The sequence below is a fragment of the Condylura cristata genome, unplaced genomic scaffold, assembly GCF_000260355.1.
Source record: "Condylura cristata isolate star-nosed mole 26May11 unplaced genomic scaffold, ConCri1.0 scaffold00028, whole genome shotgun sequence".
In the NCBI taxonomy this organism is placed as follows: domain Eukaryota; kingdom Metazoa; phylum Chordata; class Mammalia; order Eulipotyphla; family Talpidae; genus Condylura; species Condylura cristata.
The window spans coordinates 3,350,817-3,364,710 of NW_004567129.1; the positions used below are offsets into that span (position 1 = coordinate 3,350,817).

General features: G+C 46.3%; 1 protein-coding gene across 1 annotated transcript in view; it reads right to left on the reverse strand.

The window, feature by feature from the left end:
* Positions 1-450: 450 nt before the first annotated feature.
* Positions 451-13,894, reverse strand: part of LOC101636782 (nuclear receptor coactivator 5-like) — a 54,671-nt gene continuing 41,227 nt past the window's right edge. The window contains exons 5-10 of the mRNA XM_012730591.1: positions 12,421-12,503; positions 8,252-8,451; positions 5,033-5,308; positions 4,061-4,255; positions 1,843-1,989; positions 451-1,202 (exon numbers count right to left, since the gene is read on the reverse strand). Of these exons, the coding sequence (XP_012586045.1) occupies positions 1,144-1,202; positions 1,843-1,989; positions 4,061-4,255; positions 5,033-5,308; positions 8,252-8,396 (822 nt within the window). The 5' untranslated portion in view covers positions 8,397-8,451; positions 12,421-12,503 and the 3' untranslated portion in view covers positions 451-1,143. The remainder of the gene's footprint in view (positions 1,203-1,842; positions 1,990-4,060; positions 4,256-5,032; positions 5,309-8,251; positions 8,452-12,420; positions 12,504-13,894) is intronic.

Here is a 13,894-nt window from a genome sequence, read left to right on the forward strand (position 1 = left end):
TTTATTTATCTATTATGCATATAGGACTGGGGTACAGGCCAGAGGTGCAGGGGCTGAGAGGATTCACCAGAGACAGAGTGGGGAGCAGAACAGGCAGACTGACAAAGGGGGAGCAGAACAGGCAGACTGACAAAGTACACTGCTGAGGGGAGCAGTGGGGGTACAGGAGAGGTCTGCTGGGCCCTGTGGGTCATCTCCGGGGCAGCTGAACTCACAGTGAAGTGGCTGCCGCTAGCTTGCAGTGCTACGTCCTAAACCATTGCACTACCAGGGAGGGCCGAAACATTAACTTTTAAGATGCGATAATGTTATAGAAGAGAATGTCCTTATCTGGGGCCTGTAGCCTAAAGCACTTAAAGGAAACATGTCATGAACTCCACAACTTATTATTAACATGGTTGAGAAAAAAGTTTATTTACATACATATATAAGCTTACAAATGGCAGAATGTTAACAACTGTTGAATGCACTATTCATTCAAATTTTCTGTATATTGACAATATTCCATAATAAAAAAACAGCTACATCATAAAGTTAAAATAAATTAAATGCAACTCTGGGTACTCAGGTACCAGAGTAAGGTCCTGAAGCAGAAAGACAACGCTCAAGGGAAAACTGGTGTGCACGGGTGACGTCTACACAGAGCTCATGGAGCGGCTAACTCCTGGCACTGAGGCCTGGTCACTACCAAGCGAACATTAGGTTCCCAATATTGAAGGGCTTCCTGGGCTATCTTTGCTCATTTTCTGTAAATCAAAAATTATTCCAAAATGGAAACGCTCACGCGCGTGCACACACACACACACACACACACACACACACCTTAAAAGGGGGCAACCAGTAGCTAAAAGCTAGAAGGGTTTTTTTTTGTTTTTTTTTTTGTATTTTAAAATACATGCAATTGAACAACGTCAAGACCCAATGTCTACAGCGACCTTCCACACATGTCTAACTTGGTACAAAAAGACTCCAAACATGAAAAAGTTTCCAAAGGCCCATGGATGGGTCAGAGGGTGCCGCTGGCTGGACACTGGGCTCGCAGGCCAGGCAGAGGCCTCCGTCCATGGAAGAAGAGGGTGGAGCCACATCCGGGGAGCTGCCTTCTGGGGAGCACCTCGTTCTCCTGGCACGGCAGAGCTTTCTTTAGTCCAACAAAGATGCAGGCTGAGCCGTGAGCTTGTGCAGCCTGGACTGCACAAGAGCTGTGGGAGGAGAGACACAGCAGCGTCAGGTGGGGCCTCCCTGGCCTCTGCGGCTGAGCCCGAGCCCCGAGCCACAGCCACCCCTGCAGGCAGAATCCGATTAACCAGCTGCACTGTTAGGACACCTCTGTGCAATTCCTGGCACGTCTGGAGACTTTCCTTCACATTATCTCACTTAGTCCCGCGGAATATGGACACTTGGCCCCACCCTCACCGTCACTGAGTTATAAAAACTATCGCCCTGCAGGAGCCTTTTCACCAGAAGGAGATTCTGGAGCCTCACCCCTGGAGGACCCCAAATACTCCACTTACTCCAACAGCTCCTCCCACAGGCCCGGTGGCATCACCGTAGCCATGCCTCTTCTCTGCACTCGTCCTTGTACTGACCAACCAGAACAGGCGAAGGGGACAAAAACACTGTTGGTATCGGTCAAAAAGGGACTGTGGAGATGGGTGAAATCCAAGCAAAAATCTGAATCTTTGGAAAGCAACCTCAAATTGATAACGTTTATGGGCTGTTGGCACCGGGTGGTGATTGAGAGCATAGGAGCGGGGTCCCAGCCAGTGTGCAGTCTCGGCAGGAAGTTCTATGCGATGGCACGAGCCTAATGTGCCACCTGCCACTCGCCTGGCAACTCACCTGGTGGTGGTGCTAATAGGCCTGGTTTCTCCCCAAGCAGTGGGCGCTTCACAGGCTTATGGGGGAGGCTCCCCAAAAGAGCAGGCCTTTTGGAAGGGGCTGCCAGAAGCAAGGGTGGGGGAAACAGGCCTTTGGTGTTGACCGGACCTGCAGAGAACAAAAACCAAAACATAAACAAGGAGAGACACAAACTGGATTCCAGCTGCTGTCCCCAAAGGGCCTTTCCCCACAACTTAGAGAGGGGCTGACCAGAGTCACCAGGCACACTAGGCCCAACCTCAGCCCTTCAAAGCTCTACCACATCCCTTTGAGGTTCGACTGTGCCTCAGTGGCGAGCCAACCAGTGTCTTGGGGCCAATCCAGCCTGCTGTCTGTTTTGCTATGGTGTGAAATGAAGAACGGCTTTCTCATTTTTAAGCCGTTATATAAGTATACACATAATATTTTTTTGTAAAGATCTATTTATGCATACAGAACTAGGGTACAGGCCAGAGGTGCAGGTGCAGTGAGACGATTCACGAGAGACAGAGTGGGGAGCAGGACAGGCAGATCAACGAAGTACACTGCTGAGGGGAGCAGCGGGCGGGTCAGGAGAGGTCTGCTGCGCCATGAGAGTCACCTCCGGGGAAGCAGGGATCGAACTCATGCTTCAGTGGCTGTGATAGCTTCATAGTGCTGCGTTTTAACGTGTTGTGCCACCAGGGAGGGCCCCACACATAATATTTTTGACTTTGCCTCTTGATCATAAAACCTACAATAAAATATTTACTATTTGGTCCTTTAAGAAGTTTGCAAATCCTGGATCCTCCCTGGTGGCACGAAGGGTTGGGACACAGCATTGCAATCAGCATTGCAAGCAAGCAGCAGGCCACTTCAGTGGGAGTTGATCCCCAGCCCTGGCCCTGGGGGGTGACCCACACGGCACAGCAGACCTCTCCTGAGCCACCCGCTGCTCCCTTCAGCAGTGTACTTTGTCAGTTGGCCTGTTCTGCTCCCCACTCTGTCTCTGGTGAATCCTCTCACCATCCCCCGAACCTCTGGCTTGTACCCCAGTTCTGTATGCATAAATAAATAAATAGTTGAAGAAAAAAAAAAAAAGAAGTTTGCAAATCCTTAGTCTAATCCGTGCTGTCTCATTGCCCGGCTCCCCAATCCCCCCTCTCTCAAGTGGGTTTGGTTCCACTCTGTCCTGGCACTTGGAATACACCTTCTCAAACATCTAAGCAGTGAAGTTCCTAGACATCAACTGCATCTTCACATCAACTGGAGCGGCCTGGTGCTCGGAATCAGCACCCCCGACCAGAACCCTGACCTGGGCACTGCCCACAATGCTCGGGATTCCATCTGGCAGCCGACCGCGTCCCTGTGGCCGTGAGCCCTGCAGCGCTCTCAGCCCCTACCCTACCCAAGGGGACATTTCTTCCCAGTTCTTGCAAGGCCCTGAAGCAGCAAGGCCTTTTTGAAGGTCTGAAGGAATTTCGTGTGCAAACTCAAGGCAAGAATGGGAAGCTATTAAGAGCAAAAGGATTTCTTCCTGAGCCCCTGGCTTTCATTCACTCACTTCTCACTGGAAAAGACCAGGACCTGCGGGTGAACCAGGAAGGGGTTGGCGAAGGCACCCGGAGCACCCAGGATGAGCACAGAAGGAAAGGAAGGAGCAGGCATGGCAGTGCGGCCTACGGCAGGAAGAGAGGAGACAGATGCTGAACCTCAAAGCTGACTGTGAAGGGCGCTGTGGCTCTTCAAGGCAGGCCGAGCTTGACATGCACAATACTGCCACCAAAGCAGTGGGCCGCCTGCTCTTTGCAATGTTTTTTAAAGATATATTTTTATTTATTCATGCATAGACCTGGAATATAGGCCAGAGTTATAAGGGTGAGAGGATTCACCAGAGAGAGAGTGGGGAGCAGAACAGGCAGATGGACTGAACTACACTGCTGAGGGGAGCAGCAGGCGAGACAAGAGAGGACCCGCCATGTGGGTCAGCTCCCTGGCCAGGTTTGAAATCATTTGTAGTGGCTGCCGATAGCTTGATAGTGCTGAAGCCTGAATTCCCCACCACCACCACCACCAGAAGGCCCCCTTCTGAAATCTTAACCTTCATTAGAAGCATCATGATAAACACTGACATTGTTCTAAATGGCTCTGCTTTCTCGGGGCAACTCGCCCGGCAGTGTGAGAGCTATGGCTCCATCTTATTCCTGAAGGAAGCACTCACCTGGTGGTGGAAGGAGACCTCCCGCTGGCCGAGCGCCCAGCAAAGGAATCTTGGCAGGAGAGGAGGGAGGAGGCCCAAGGAAGTTTCGCCTGCCCGGGTTTGGAAGGAGTGGAGGCGGCTTGCCCACCATGGGGGTACTCCTGACTTGCAGTGAGGCATGACCACTGCTAGCCACAGGACTCAGTGTCTCAGAGCCTGGAAAAGTAAAAAAAATAAAAGTGAGCAGAAGTCAGCTGCAGAGAACAGCCAGTTGCACAAAGAACAATTCAGGCAATTCAAGGAAGATCACCTCCTCTACTGGCCTAGAGTTTTTGTAAATAAAAAGGCTGCTGTGTTTTGAATTTGTGGATTCCTTCCCCACTCTCCTGAGTAGAGTAAAAATATACAGAAAACAAAGCCATTCTACATTTTAGAAGATGAACAGTATCTTTATTTTTCTACTGCTTATTTTTGGAACAGTTCTAACCCTATACTTTTAGCTACTTCTTCCTACAAGGAAAAGTGATTATCATTTTCTTCTCACTACTCAAAACAAGCAAATGTGGAAAGTCACTACACTTTAAGGAGTTTGGCTTGTAACTGGACTATTCTTTAAAATCTTCAAGATTATGAACTGGTTCTTCACGGTTACCGTACCCACAAAGGTAATCTTTAACTGTCTCAATTAAGAAAAGCTGAAATAGAATCAGAAAAAATGAAACTCAGGGAATGGGGACTATAACTCCATCCCATACATCCATTTATACAGAGAGGTCCTCCTATTTACATTATTTATAAAGTCAGGCCCAAAAGAAAATTTAATTTCAGAAGAAGCAGTTAGTCCATAAAGATAGTATTTTTCTATCTAGAAGACTTTCATGTCATAGAGATATATTCTCCCAACAAAGTGAAAATTTCTTAGTTTTCTCTCCTACATGTAAAAGGATGTTCTGGAGATTAAAACAGGGAAGGGCATGGGACAGCCCGAAATACCTGCCGGCTGTCCTTTCCTGGTCTTCAGGTAGTTGATGAGCAGGTCCAGCTCATTCCGATACAGATGTCGCCCCTCATTCACGAGGAAGAGAAGATGCCGAATGCCCAGCGGGACAGAGTAGCGGGGCAGGCACTCCCGGGCCAGGAAGTCATCCACCAGATCACAGGCCCTCAGGGCCGCCCCAGCCCGCTCCTGCTGCTCCCGTTTTGCAAATAGTCTCCTGTATTCTTTAGCCACCAGCACGAGGGCGTTCTCCAGGGGCATGTGACGATGTACTAGGGACAAGAAAGATCCTGTTTTATATCTCATGGGTGCATCACATGGGCCCTAGTTTCCTTGAAATACATTTGCAAACAGAGAAAAGAAAAGTCATAAAATAACATAGTTAATGTAGCCACATCTTGTTTAATCCATCTCCACTTTCAGGACAGATGCGATCGTCTATGGATTCAGGAGACCGGGACGCTCCACAGCAGGTGCCTTGTCGAATTTCAAAATCAAGCACTATGTTCTGTTTTCAGAACCATAATATGTGGCAGCTTGGTTTATGGTTTCATACCCTCATTTCACTATTGGACAGCTTCACGCCAAGCTGACAAGACAGAGAGAGGAGAACAGGAGCGAGAGAGCAAAGAAATATATAGCATGTTTGTCAAGGGAATTCTTACAGCTCCTCAAACCCAAAAAGGACAGGATGCAACCACCCTGGCTTCCTGCAAATAGCATGTACAACTCACAGAAGAAACCACTGGGAGCCGAGAACACAGCCTTCAGCGAGTGGAGTTGGGGCTGTGAGGGACGGCTGTTTTCCATTAGAAACCCAGGAGCACTTATCCTTGAGCTTGGTGTGTGCAGTCCTTTGATAAAAGACAGAAAGACCAACACGCTGGGCCAGGGCTCCAGGCACAGGAAGTAACCCGCCATCTCCATGTGGGTCTGCAATCTTTGGTTCAGGCTTCTAGGGTCTTAAGTCATGTTCACAGCCTTTCCAGGTCAAGTCAGTAGTAGAAACGGTCCTTAATATCACATATAAAATAAAGTCTAGGCGGCCCTCCCTGGTGGCGCAGCGGGTTAAAGCACTGCACTGAGAAAGTAAAGCCACTTCCGCATGAGTTCGATCCCCGCTTGCCCCGGAGGTGACCACATGGCGCGGCAGACCTCTCCTGACCTGCCCGCTGCTCCCCTCAGCAGTGTACTTCATCGATCTGCCTGTTCTGCTTCCCGCTCTGTCTCTGGTGAATCCTCTCACCCTCCGCATCTCTGGCCTGTACCCCAGTTCTGTACGAATAAATAAATAAATCTTTAAAAAAAATAAAATAAAATAAAGTCTAGGCACAGAGAGACTCTTGGACAGAACTTAAAGGCCATCGTCAATATACAGGTGCTGATCTCTCCCAAGTTCATGCACTGGAATAAGGTGTAATAAAGATTTTCATCTCAGGTGGCAACCCACTACCCTGTCTTATAACATACATTACTGGGCTCTGACAAACTCAGGACCCAAGGGGCACAATGGAAAGACCATGGAGAGTACTGTCTCAGGCTAAATTTTGGCTGTGCTTATGAAGGTTATATTTAGGAAAAAATATAAATATGTATTTGCCTTCAGGCATTGAAGTTTCACTGACCATTTTCAATGTTTGTCTCGGCACAAAAGCTGCTCCACACACTTCTAAGTAAGGATACATGCAAGGAATGAAACTGTTGACTATAAAGCACGTGAAAGAGAGCCCAGCTAAGATTAATTTTACCAAAATCAATGTAATTCATAGGAAAAAGTACTTATGATGACTTACAATTTGAGCTCAGTAATTAAATTCACAGATGATCAATGAAGTCTGCACCTATTGATACTACCTTGGTCACAAACTATTTTCTGAATTTCAACATGGTATAAATAGAGAGTATAGTTTCTGAAGTGCTATTAAATATTCTCATGCTTAAAAAAACTGAACTTTCACATTTTTGAGAAAAGAAATGAGCAAATCTACTTACTTTGGTGATAATTTGCTGATAATCTGAACATAAGTAATTTGCAGAACACTTGGGTTACCAGATCTAACAGGCAATTTTGCATCACCTGTTCCCCGCTCCACCCCAAGAGTCTAGGGTTCCTATAAAGGCATGCATTTTCTTTGACATCCATATTGTTCAGAATATGGATGGCATAAGTGATTTCATCTTATTATTGAAAATGGTCAATTTTTTATGCTTAAAAAAACTGAACTTTCACATTTTTTGAGAAAAGAAATGAGCAAGAGCTGGATGGGGGTATGGGTGGCTTAGGACTGGTCAGAGGAGAGAAGTCCTGGCACCCCAAGATGATGGAGCACACGTGTTCTTCTCTGTCATCATTTTAGACCCAGAATTAGGGTCACAATATAGACCCTCGAGCTTAACTGACGTCTTTGCAGGCTCCAAAAGCTCTAGGTAGGATGTAAATCCAGCTATAAATTGTGCTCCCCAAGGGCTCTGGCCCAAGGATAGGTCTCTGGACTTAGAAACGATAAACCTACACTGCTAGGAACTTTGAGCTGGGTGCAGGGCCTGCTGGAGAAGCCTGCCATCTGGATAGTGCCGGGCACACAGGACGTGTTCAGCATATCTGGACTAAACATAGCTGCACAAAGAGCTTCCGGGTTCTCTGGCTCTGATGGTCAGTGAGCGTCAAAATGTCCTCCACAGAGGAGACCAGTCCTTTCTTGAAGCAGCAGTTCTAACCATATGAGAAAAGATGATGGTGATTTATGACATGTACGTCTGTCTAAGTCTGTGTATTTTAGGGAGGAAGAAAGGAATCATCCTGGTGAGCATAAGGAAAAGAAATGGGTGAGGTATAGAAAAAGCAAAGTTGGCAAGAAAAGCTATCTGAGCGAATGGAGGGGAGAAGAAACACAGTGTCTTTTTGACTGATCACTAAGAGAAGAAAAGGTAGTAAGAGACTTAATCAAAATTCCTTTACATGAGAACTGATATGGTGCCATAATATTTTGAAGGAAATACTTTCCTAAATAAGAAGTGGGTGAAAACAATTTAAACTTCAGTTGTCTATAGAACACAGTAGAGTACTTTGCGGTACCAACTCAAGTTATTTTCCCTCAACTTGATACAATTTGGTCACTGATGAGTGTGAATCTTCAAAGTGTTTCAGTGTACAAAGAGAAAATTTTAAAGCAGGATCTCTATTAAGTAATAGTTCTAGATTAAGCTAAACTTACTTTTGACAGACTCGTGAAGCATAATTACGGTGCAAGAGGAAAGTTTTACATTAGACTGTTCAACAAGAATACAGAACGGAGAGCCATCATCTTTAACTTCCTGGAGCGCACGACTGAGACCCGACTCGGAGGAGAGGTGAATCATTTCCACCACAAGGCCGTGATCCTGCAACCGGTGACCTATGATGGTAGCATATTCCCTTAAAAAATACACACATACAAGAAAAAGGTTACTTCAATCAAAGAATTCAGGCTCTTCAAACAAAAGGAGAAATATCTGTGTCATCAAGCAATTGTTCCTCAAACACTTTGATATGCCCCAAATTTATGTGAAGGGTAAGATACTATATGTTTTTACTGTGCTTAGGTGAGAAGGTACCTAAGGTAGAAGACAGGATATTTTTTAAAAAATTATGCATTCTCTACAACTTGTTTTTATTTGAGGCAACTGTGACTCAAAAAAACCTTTAAAATTAATTTATTTATGCAAACATAAGCTGGGGTGTAGGCCAGAGATGTGGGTCGTGAGAGGATTCACCAGAGACAGAGTGGGGAGCAGAACAGGTAGATCTACTGAAATACACTGCTAAGGGGAGCAGCGGGCAGGTCAGGAGAGGCCTGCTGTATCAGCTCCATGGCTGGGGATCGAACTCATGCTGCTGTGGCTACAGATAGCTTCATAGTGCTTCATCTTAACCCCTTGTGTCACGAGGGAGGGCCCAAGAAACTTACTTTTTTGGCTATATAACATCCTCATATGATTGACTATGTACATAATTTTATAAAGAAAGCAGAGTATTTCAAAGTTGTGTTTTTGTGTGGCACGATATACTAGTTTATATACTAGGTAAACACCATGAATGTGGTCACCAGGTTTTCAAAATAGAATCATTAAAGTGTTATTTGATGAAGTCATTTCAATTTAAAGGCCATGAAAGTTTTCAGTAGCTTAAGACACAGACGACACTACTCATTTCAGAAAAATGAGAGACTGCTCATGTACAGTAGTTTCTGGGGTAAGCCAGGAGCTGCCGGAGCATCACCACCCCTCACTACAACTCCTTGCTACAGCCTTCAAGAAGCAGCCCTGGAGTTCACTGTCTCAGTCAACACCAACCTGAATCTGACTGATGTTGGATGAACTGATCTTGGATCAAAACTCAGAACTGCTCATTTCCTGGGCACTCAGGCTCCGTTCAGAAGTCCCGGGGAATCTACCCTGGACCTTTCTTTTAGATCTGTGCTTCCACTCCTGCTTAACAGTTGCTCCGGAACCTTGCAACACCTCCCACCACATCTTCCATCCTCAGGTTCCTGAGTAATAGTGTGAAAAGTGCTACTTTCAAAAATGCCACAGTGACTGCTTAACATCCTAAACTCCGCAGCCTAGCACTCAAAGCACTGGCAAGACACCACTCCAATGCATACTAAAAGATTCTGTGACCTACTGTGCTTCAATCATTTTATTATCTTCCCAAATTTAACTCCTCGGGCTCTCTGGCAACCCCCGCCTTTCCCCAACTGTGCCCTCCCTGCCACCGTGTTAGCTGGGTCCTTAGCTGTCTTTGCCTCAAAGGCCTAACTCAGATGCCATTAGCCGCTGAAGCCTTGATGCACTCCTCTCCTCAGACCCACCATGGTGCCTCACTCTTCCTCCTCTGTATATTTCACACAGGCAGGAACAATTCCTGGGAGATGCTATTTATGTACACATTATCTTTTTTTCAAAGACCTATTTTTATTCATTTATGCACAAGAGAATTGGGGTGTAGGCCAGAGGTGCGGAGAGGTGAGAGGATTCACCAGAGACAAGAGTGAGGAGCAGAACAAGTGGATCTACTGAAATACACCGTTGAGGGGAGCAGCAGGCGAGATAGGAGAGGTCTGCTGTGCCATGTGGGTCAGTTCCTTGGCTGGGGATCGAACTCATGCTGCAGTGGCTGTGGACAGCTTGACAGTGCTGAGACCGTGGCCCCTGGGCCGCCAGGGAAGGCCCTTTATAGACTAGCTTGCCATCTGCACTTTTCCTCCCTCTGCCTAGCCCAGACCTTTACCAGTAACAAGTACTAAATGTATACACAAATGAATTAAAAATTAATATCATGAGGGAAGAATGCTTTCCTGGAAACTTAGGAGAGTAGGAATTATTTCAGAAAAATAAATTCAAGAAGGGAACAAGACAAACATGATGTGGTTCAAACAGAGGTTCCTATTGACAGAGTGATGGTCTGTGAGTCAAAATTATCACAAAAATAATTCATATTGGATGACACGGCAATAAATTAATTACTGCTTTGGAGTATAAAGGAATGAATTAATCAAATAATTTATCACTACAAATATTTCTGACATCAAAGCAACAACAGACCGAGCAGCGTGGCTCAGGCCCGGGCTCACCGGCAGATGCAGGTTGCAAAGCAGGGGTGCCTGGCACCCTCTCACAGCAGAGGCCGCAATCGCAGAAGACAGGTGGAGCTGTGGGGGCCGGAGGGGCCGCTTCCCCCGATAGGGAGCAGAAGAGACGTAAGCTCCCCCACTAAACACCGCACTCAGGGTACTACCTGACGCTGGAACTGGCAAAGCAGTAACAATGTCACAGTGGTGAGATCAGATCAGAAGCGCCAGATCAGAAGCGCGAGATGCCACTAGTCCGGTGAGACGCCTGTGTGAGTTCTAACGCTCCTTTAGCCACAGACACAGTAGCTTCCCTGGAAGGCACAGAGTGTCACGGCACGTTGCTGAATGTTGAGGGGACAGAAGCTGCTCTGGGCGCTGAGTGTTTGCTGCCTCTGAGTTCAGAACTGACTTAAATGACCACCTGACCAGATCAGCCCAGGCACCTCTGGTGATCTTTCCATTTTTTTAAATAAAGATTTATTTATTTACTCAGAACTGGGTAAATAACTGGGGTACAGGCCAGAGGTGTGGAGGATTCACCAGAGACAGAGTGGAGGCCAGAACAGGCAGACTGACTGACTGAAATACACTGCTGAGCGGAGGAGCGGGTGAGACAGCAGAGCTCTGCTGTGCCATGTGGGTCAGCTCCCCGGCAAGGGATCAAACTTGTAGTGCAGTGGCTGCAGAGAGCTTCATAGTGCTGTGCTTTAACCTGCTGCACCACCAGGGAGGGGCCCTGTCCTTCAATTATTAAAGGAAAAGTTCACAATTTCCTAGTGTAAAAGGAATAGGCCTCTTCCACCTGCCCGAGGCAGTGACTGACCTCATTTCTTTCAGTGTGCTACCACCCAACATCCAGCCCAAATAGCCTCCAGATGAGGTGGAGTGACAATTCTGCTTTCACCCACTTCTACAGTAAAGGCGCTATCTACAAATAAAATTAATTTTTATAAAGGAGCTATCATAGAATCAAAATGTGAGGCATTTTAAGATTGTAGATTTTCACGTAAACAGTGAGAAAGCCAATGTTGCCTTAATACTGATTTCTGTCTTGTGCATGTCTCCTGTTCTCATGGCTGGAAACGAGGAAAGGCAACGAGGAAATGAAAGGAAGCGTCTCTGAAAGCTCAGTAAGGCTGACTTCATGTCAGTGCCCAAAGCAGGTACATTGTCAAGTATCCCTGGAGCCTAGGAGGGCCCCTGGCATGTGGCCCTGAGCTGGAAAACAGCTTTCCACTTCCTGACTGTGAAACAGGTAAGTGCTTTTTTCCCTACAGTTACAAAATCATAGAAAACTGAAGCAACACAGAAAAGCTGAATAAGGTAGAACCTTCAGGAATCATCCACTCACAGGCCGCTTTGACCCCCGGTGTGGTAAGCCCGACGGCAGTGATGTAACAGGGCATTTCCAGAGCTCAGCTCTCAGAGGTGTGCGTACTCAAGGCCAACACTGAAATACTCGGTCTGTGTTTCATCTGATGCCTCGAAAAAAATAAATCTACCTTTGCTCTTTGTCCATGGAAACAATAATGCAATCTGAAGACCTCTCTCGATCACGCTCTTTCTGAATCACTTGGTAAAAGTGCTGGAAAAGACCCTCTTTGTGAGTATCCCTGCTGCTGGCAGCATCATCTGAAAAATATTGATGCATTCATGCTATTTGCAAGGCCAAAAGCAATCACTGAAGGTTGTCAGGATTTCTTACGAAAGATAGCACCTCTACAAAAAAACTGACAAGAAAAGTACAAGTAGGAGCTCAACAAGACTCTTACCTAACTGAGAGTGCTGGTCTCGCTGGTGCTTGTCTTCGTGCCCTTTGGAACAATCAGCTACATTCTGCCATAACTCTTCAATGCTGTTGGATACATGAAAATATAGTTGTTAGAGCAAAGATAGTTTCCTTCTAAATGTGTCCCCAAGAGTAAAATAATAAATACTAGCTCACCTAGGACTAGCTCACCTAAGTGTCAATATAGTGACACTTAAATAAAGGTTGTGTCTACTATAGAGGTAAAATGGTGTTCAACAGTTTGTTCTCATTTTAGAATATCAGGATTTTCTGGGACATTCTGCCTTTTTCCATTCATTTCCTCTGCCTATTATGGTGGAAAGTACTTTATGGAGCCACTGATTTCTATCTATATTTGATCGATAAAGACAAATGGAGAAATATATACTTCAAGTTGTTTATTATAAGGGCCATAAGAAAAATCCTACCAGAGGTGTTTATCTTTTAAAGGGGCACTTATTGCTGAAGGCTTTTTTTTTTTAAGATATGTTTTATTTATTTATGCATACAAGACCTGGGGTGTAGGTGAGAAATATGGGGGTGTGGGGTTGAAAGGATTAATCAGAGACAGAGTGGGGAGCAGAGTAGGTGGATCTACTGAAATACACGCTGAGGGTAGCATCAAGCGAGACAGGAGAGGTCTGTTGCGCCATGTGGGTCAGCTTCTTGGCTGGGGATCGAACTGAGGCTGTGGATAGCTTCACAGTGTGTGACTTAACCCCTTGAGCCCTACTAGGGAGGCCCTACTGCTGAAAGTTTTTATTGGCTATGGGTAAAAATGAACCCATAAGATCTACAAGCCTGTTCCCTTTACGAAAGGCAAACAAAATAGTGTACAGATGCTGAGTGATCTATTAGCCACCTATACCAGCCCTCTTTGCTATGATTGAACAAAAGGAATTAGATGTACCATGTACCCTAAACCAGGCCTTAGCATGCAAACTCCAGTGTTTCTGTCCAAAGAGTGTCCTGCCAGGGACAGAACCAGCTCGGCAGGCATCTGTCAGCTCTGTTCTCACCAGGGGCATCACACTGCCTGGTGAAGTGACCACAGGACACACCCAGTCCACTCAGGACTGCAAAACAAGCTGCCAGTAAAAGCCTGCACCTCTGTTTCACCCCCATGAGTTTCCTTTGGGTTCTGGGCCACAATTAGCCTCCTGACAGAGCAGGGGCATCTGAGCTTTCCCTCCCCTTCTGCCTGAGAATCCTGAACTTCACAAGAAGCTTCCTTGACCCCACAACTTTCTCTACTGCCTCAGCCCAGCACTGGCCACTGACTCCTGAGGCCGCTGGTTAAGCTACCTGTTTTCTCTGTGCTATTTGTGCTCTTGCTGGTTTTTCCTCAAACTTTACATCTTTTTTTTTTTAAGATTTATTTATTGGGCCCTCCCTGGTGGCGCAGCGGGTTAAAGCACTGCACTGAGAAGCTAAAGCCACTTCCACATGAGTTCGAT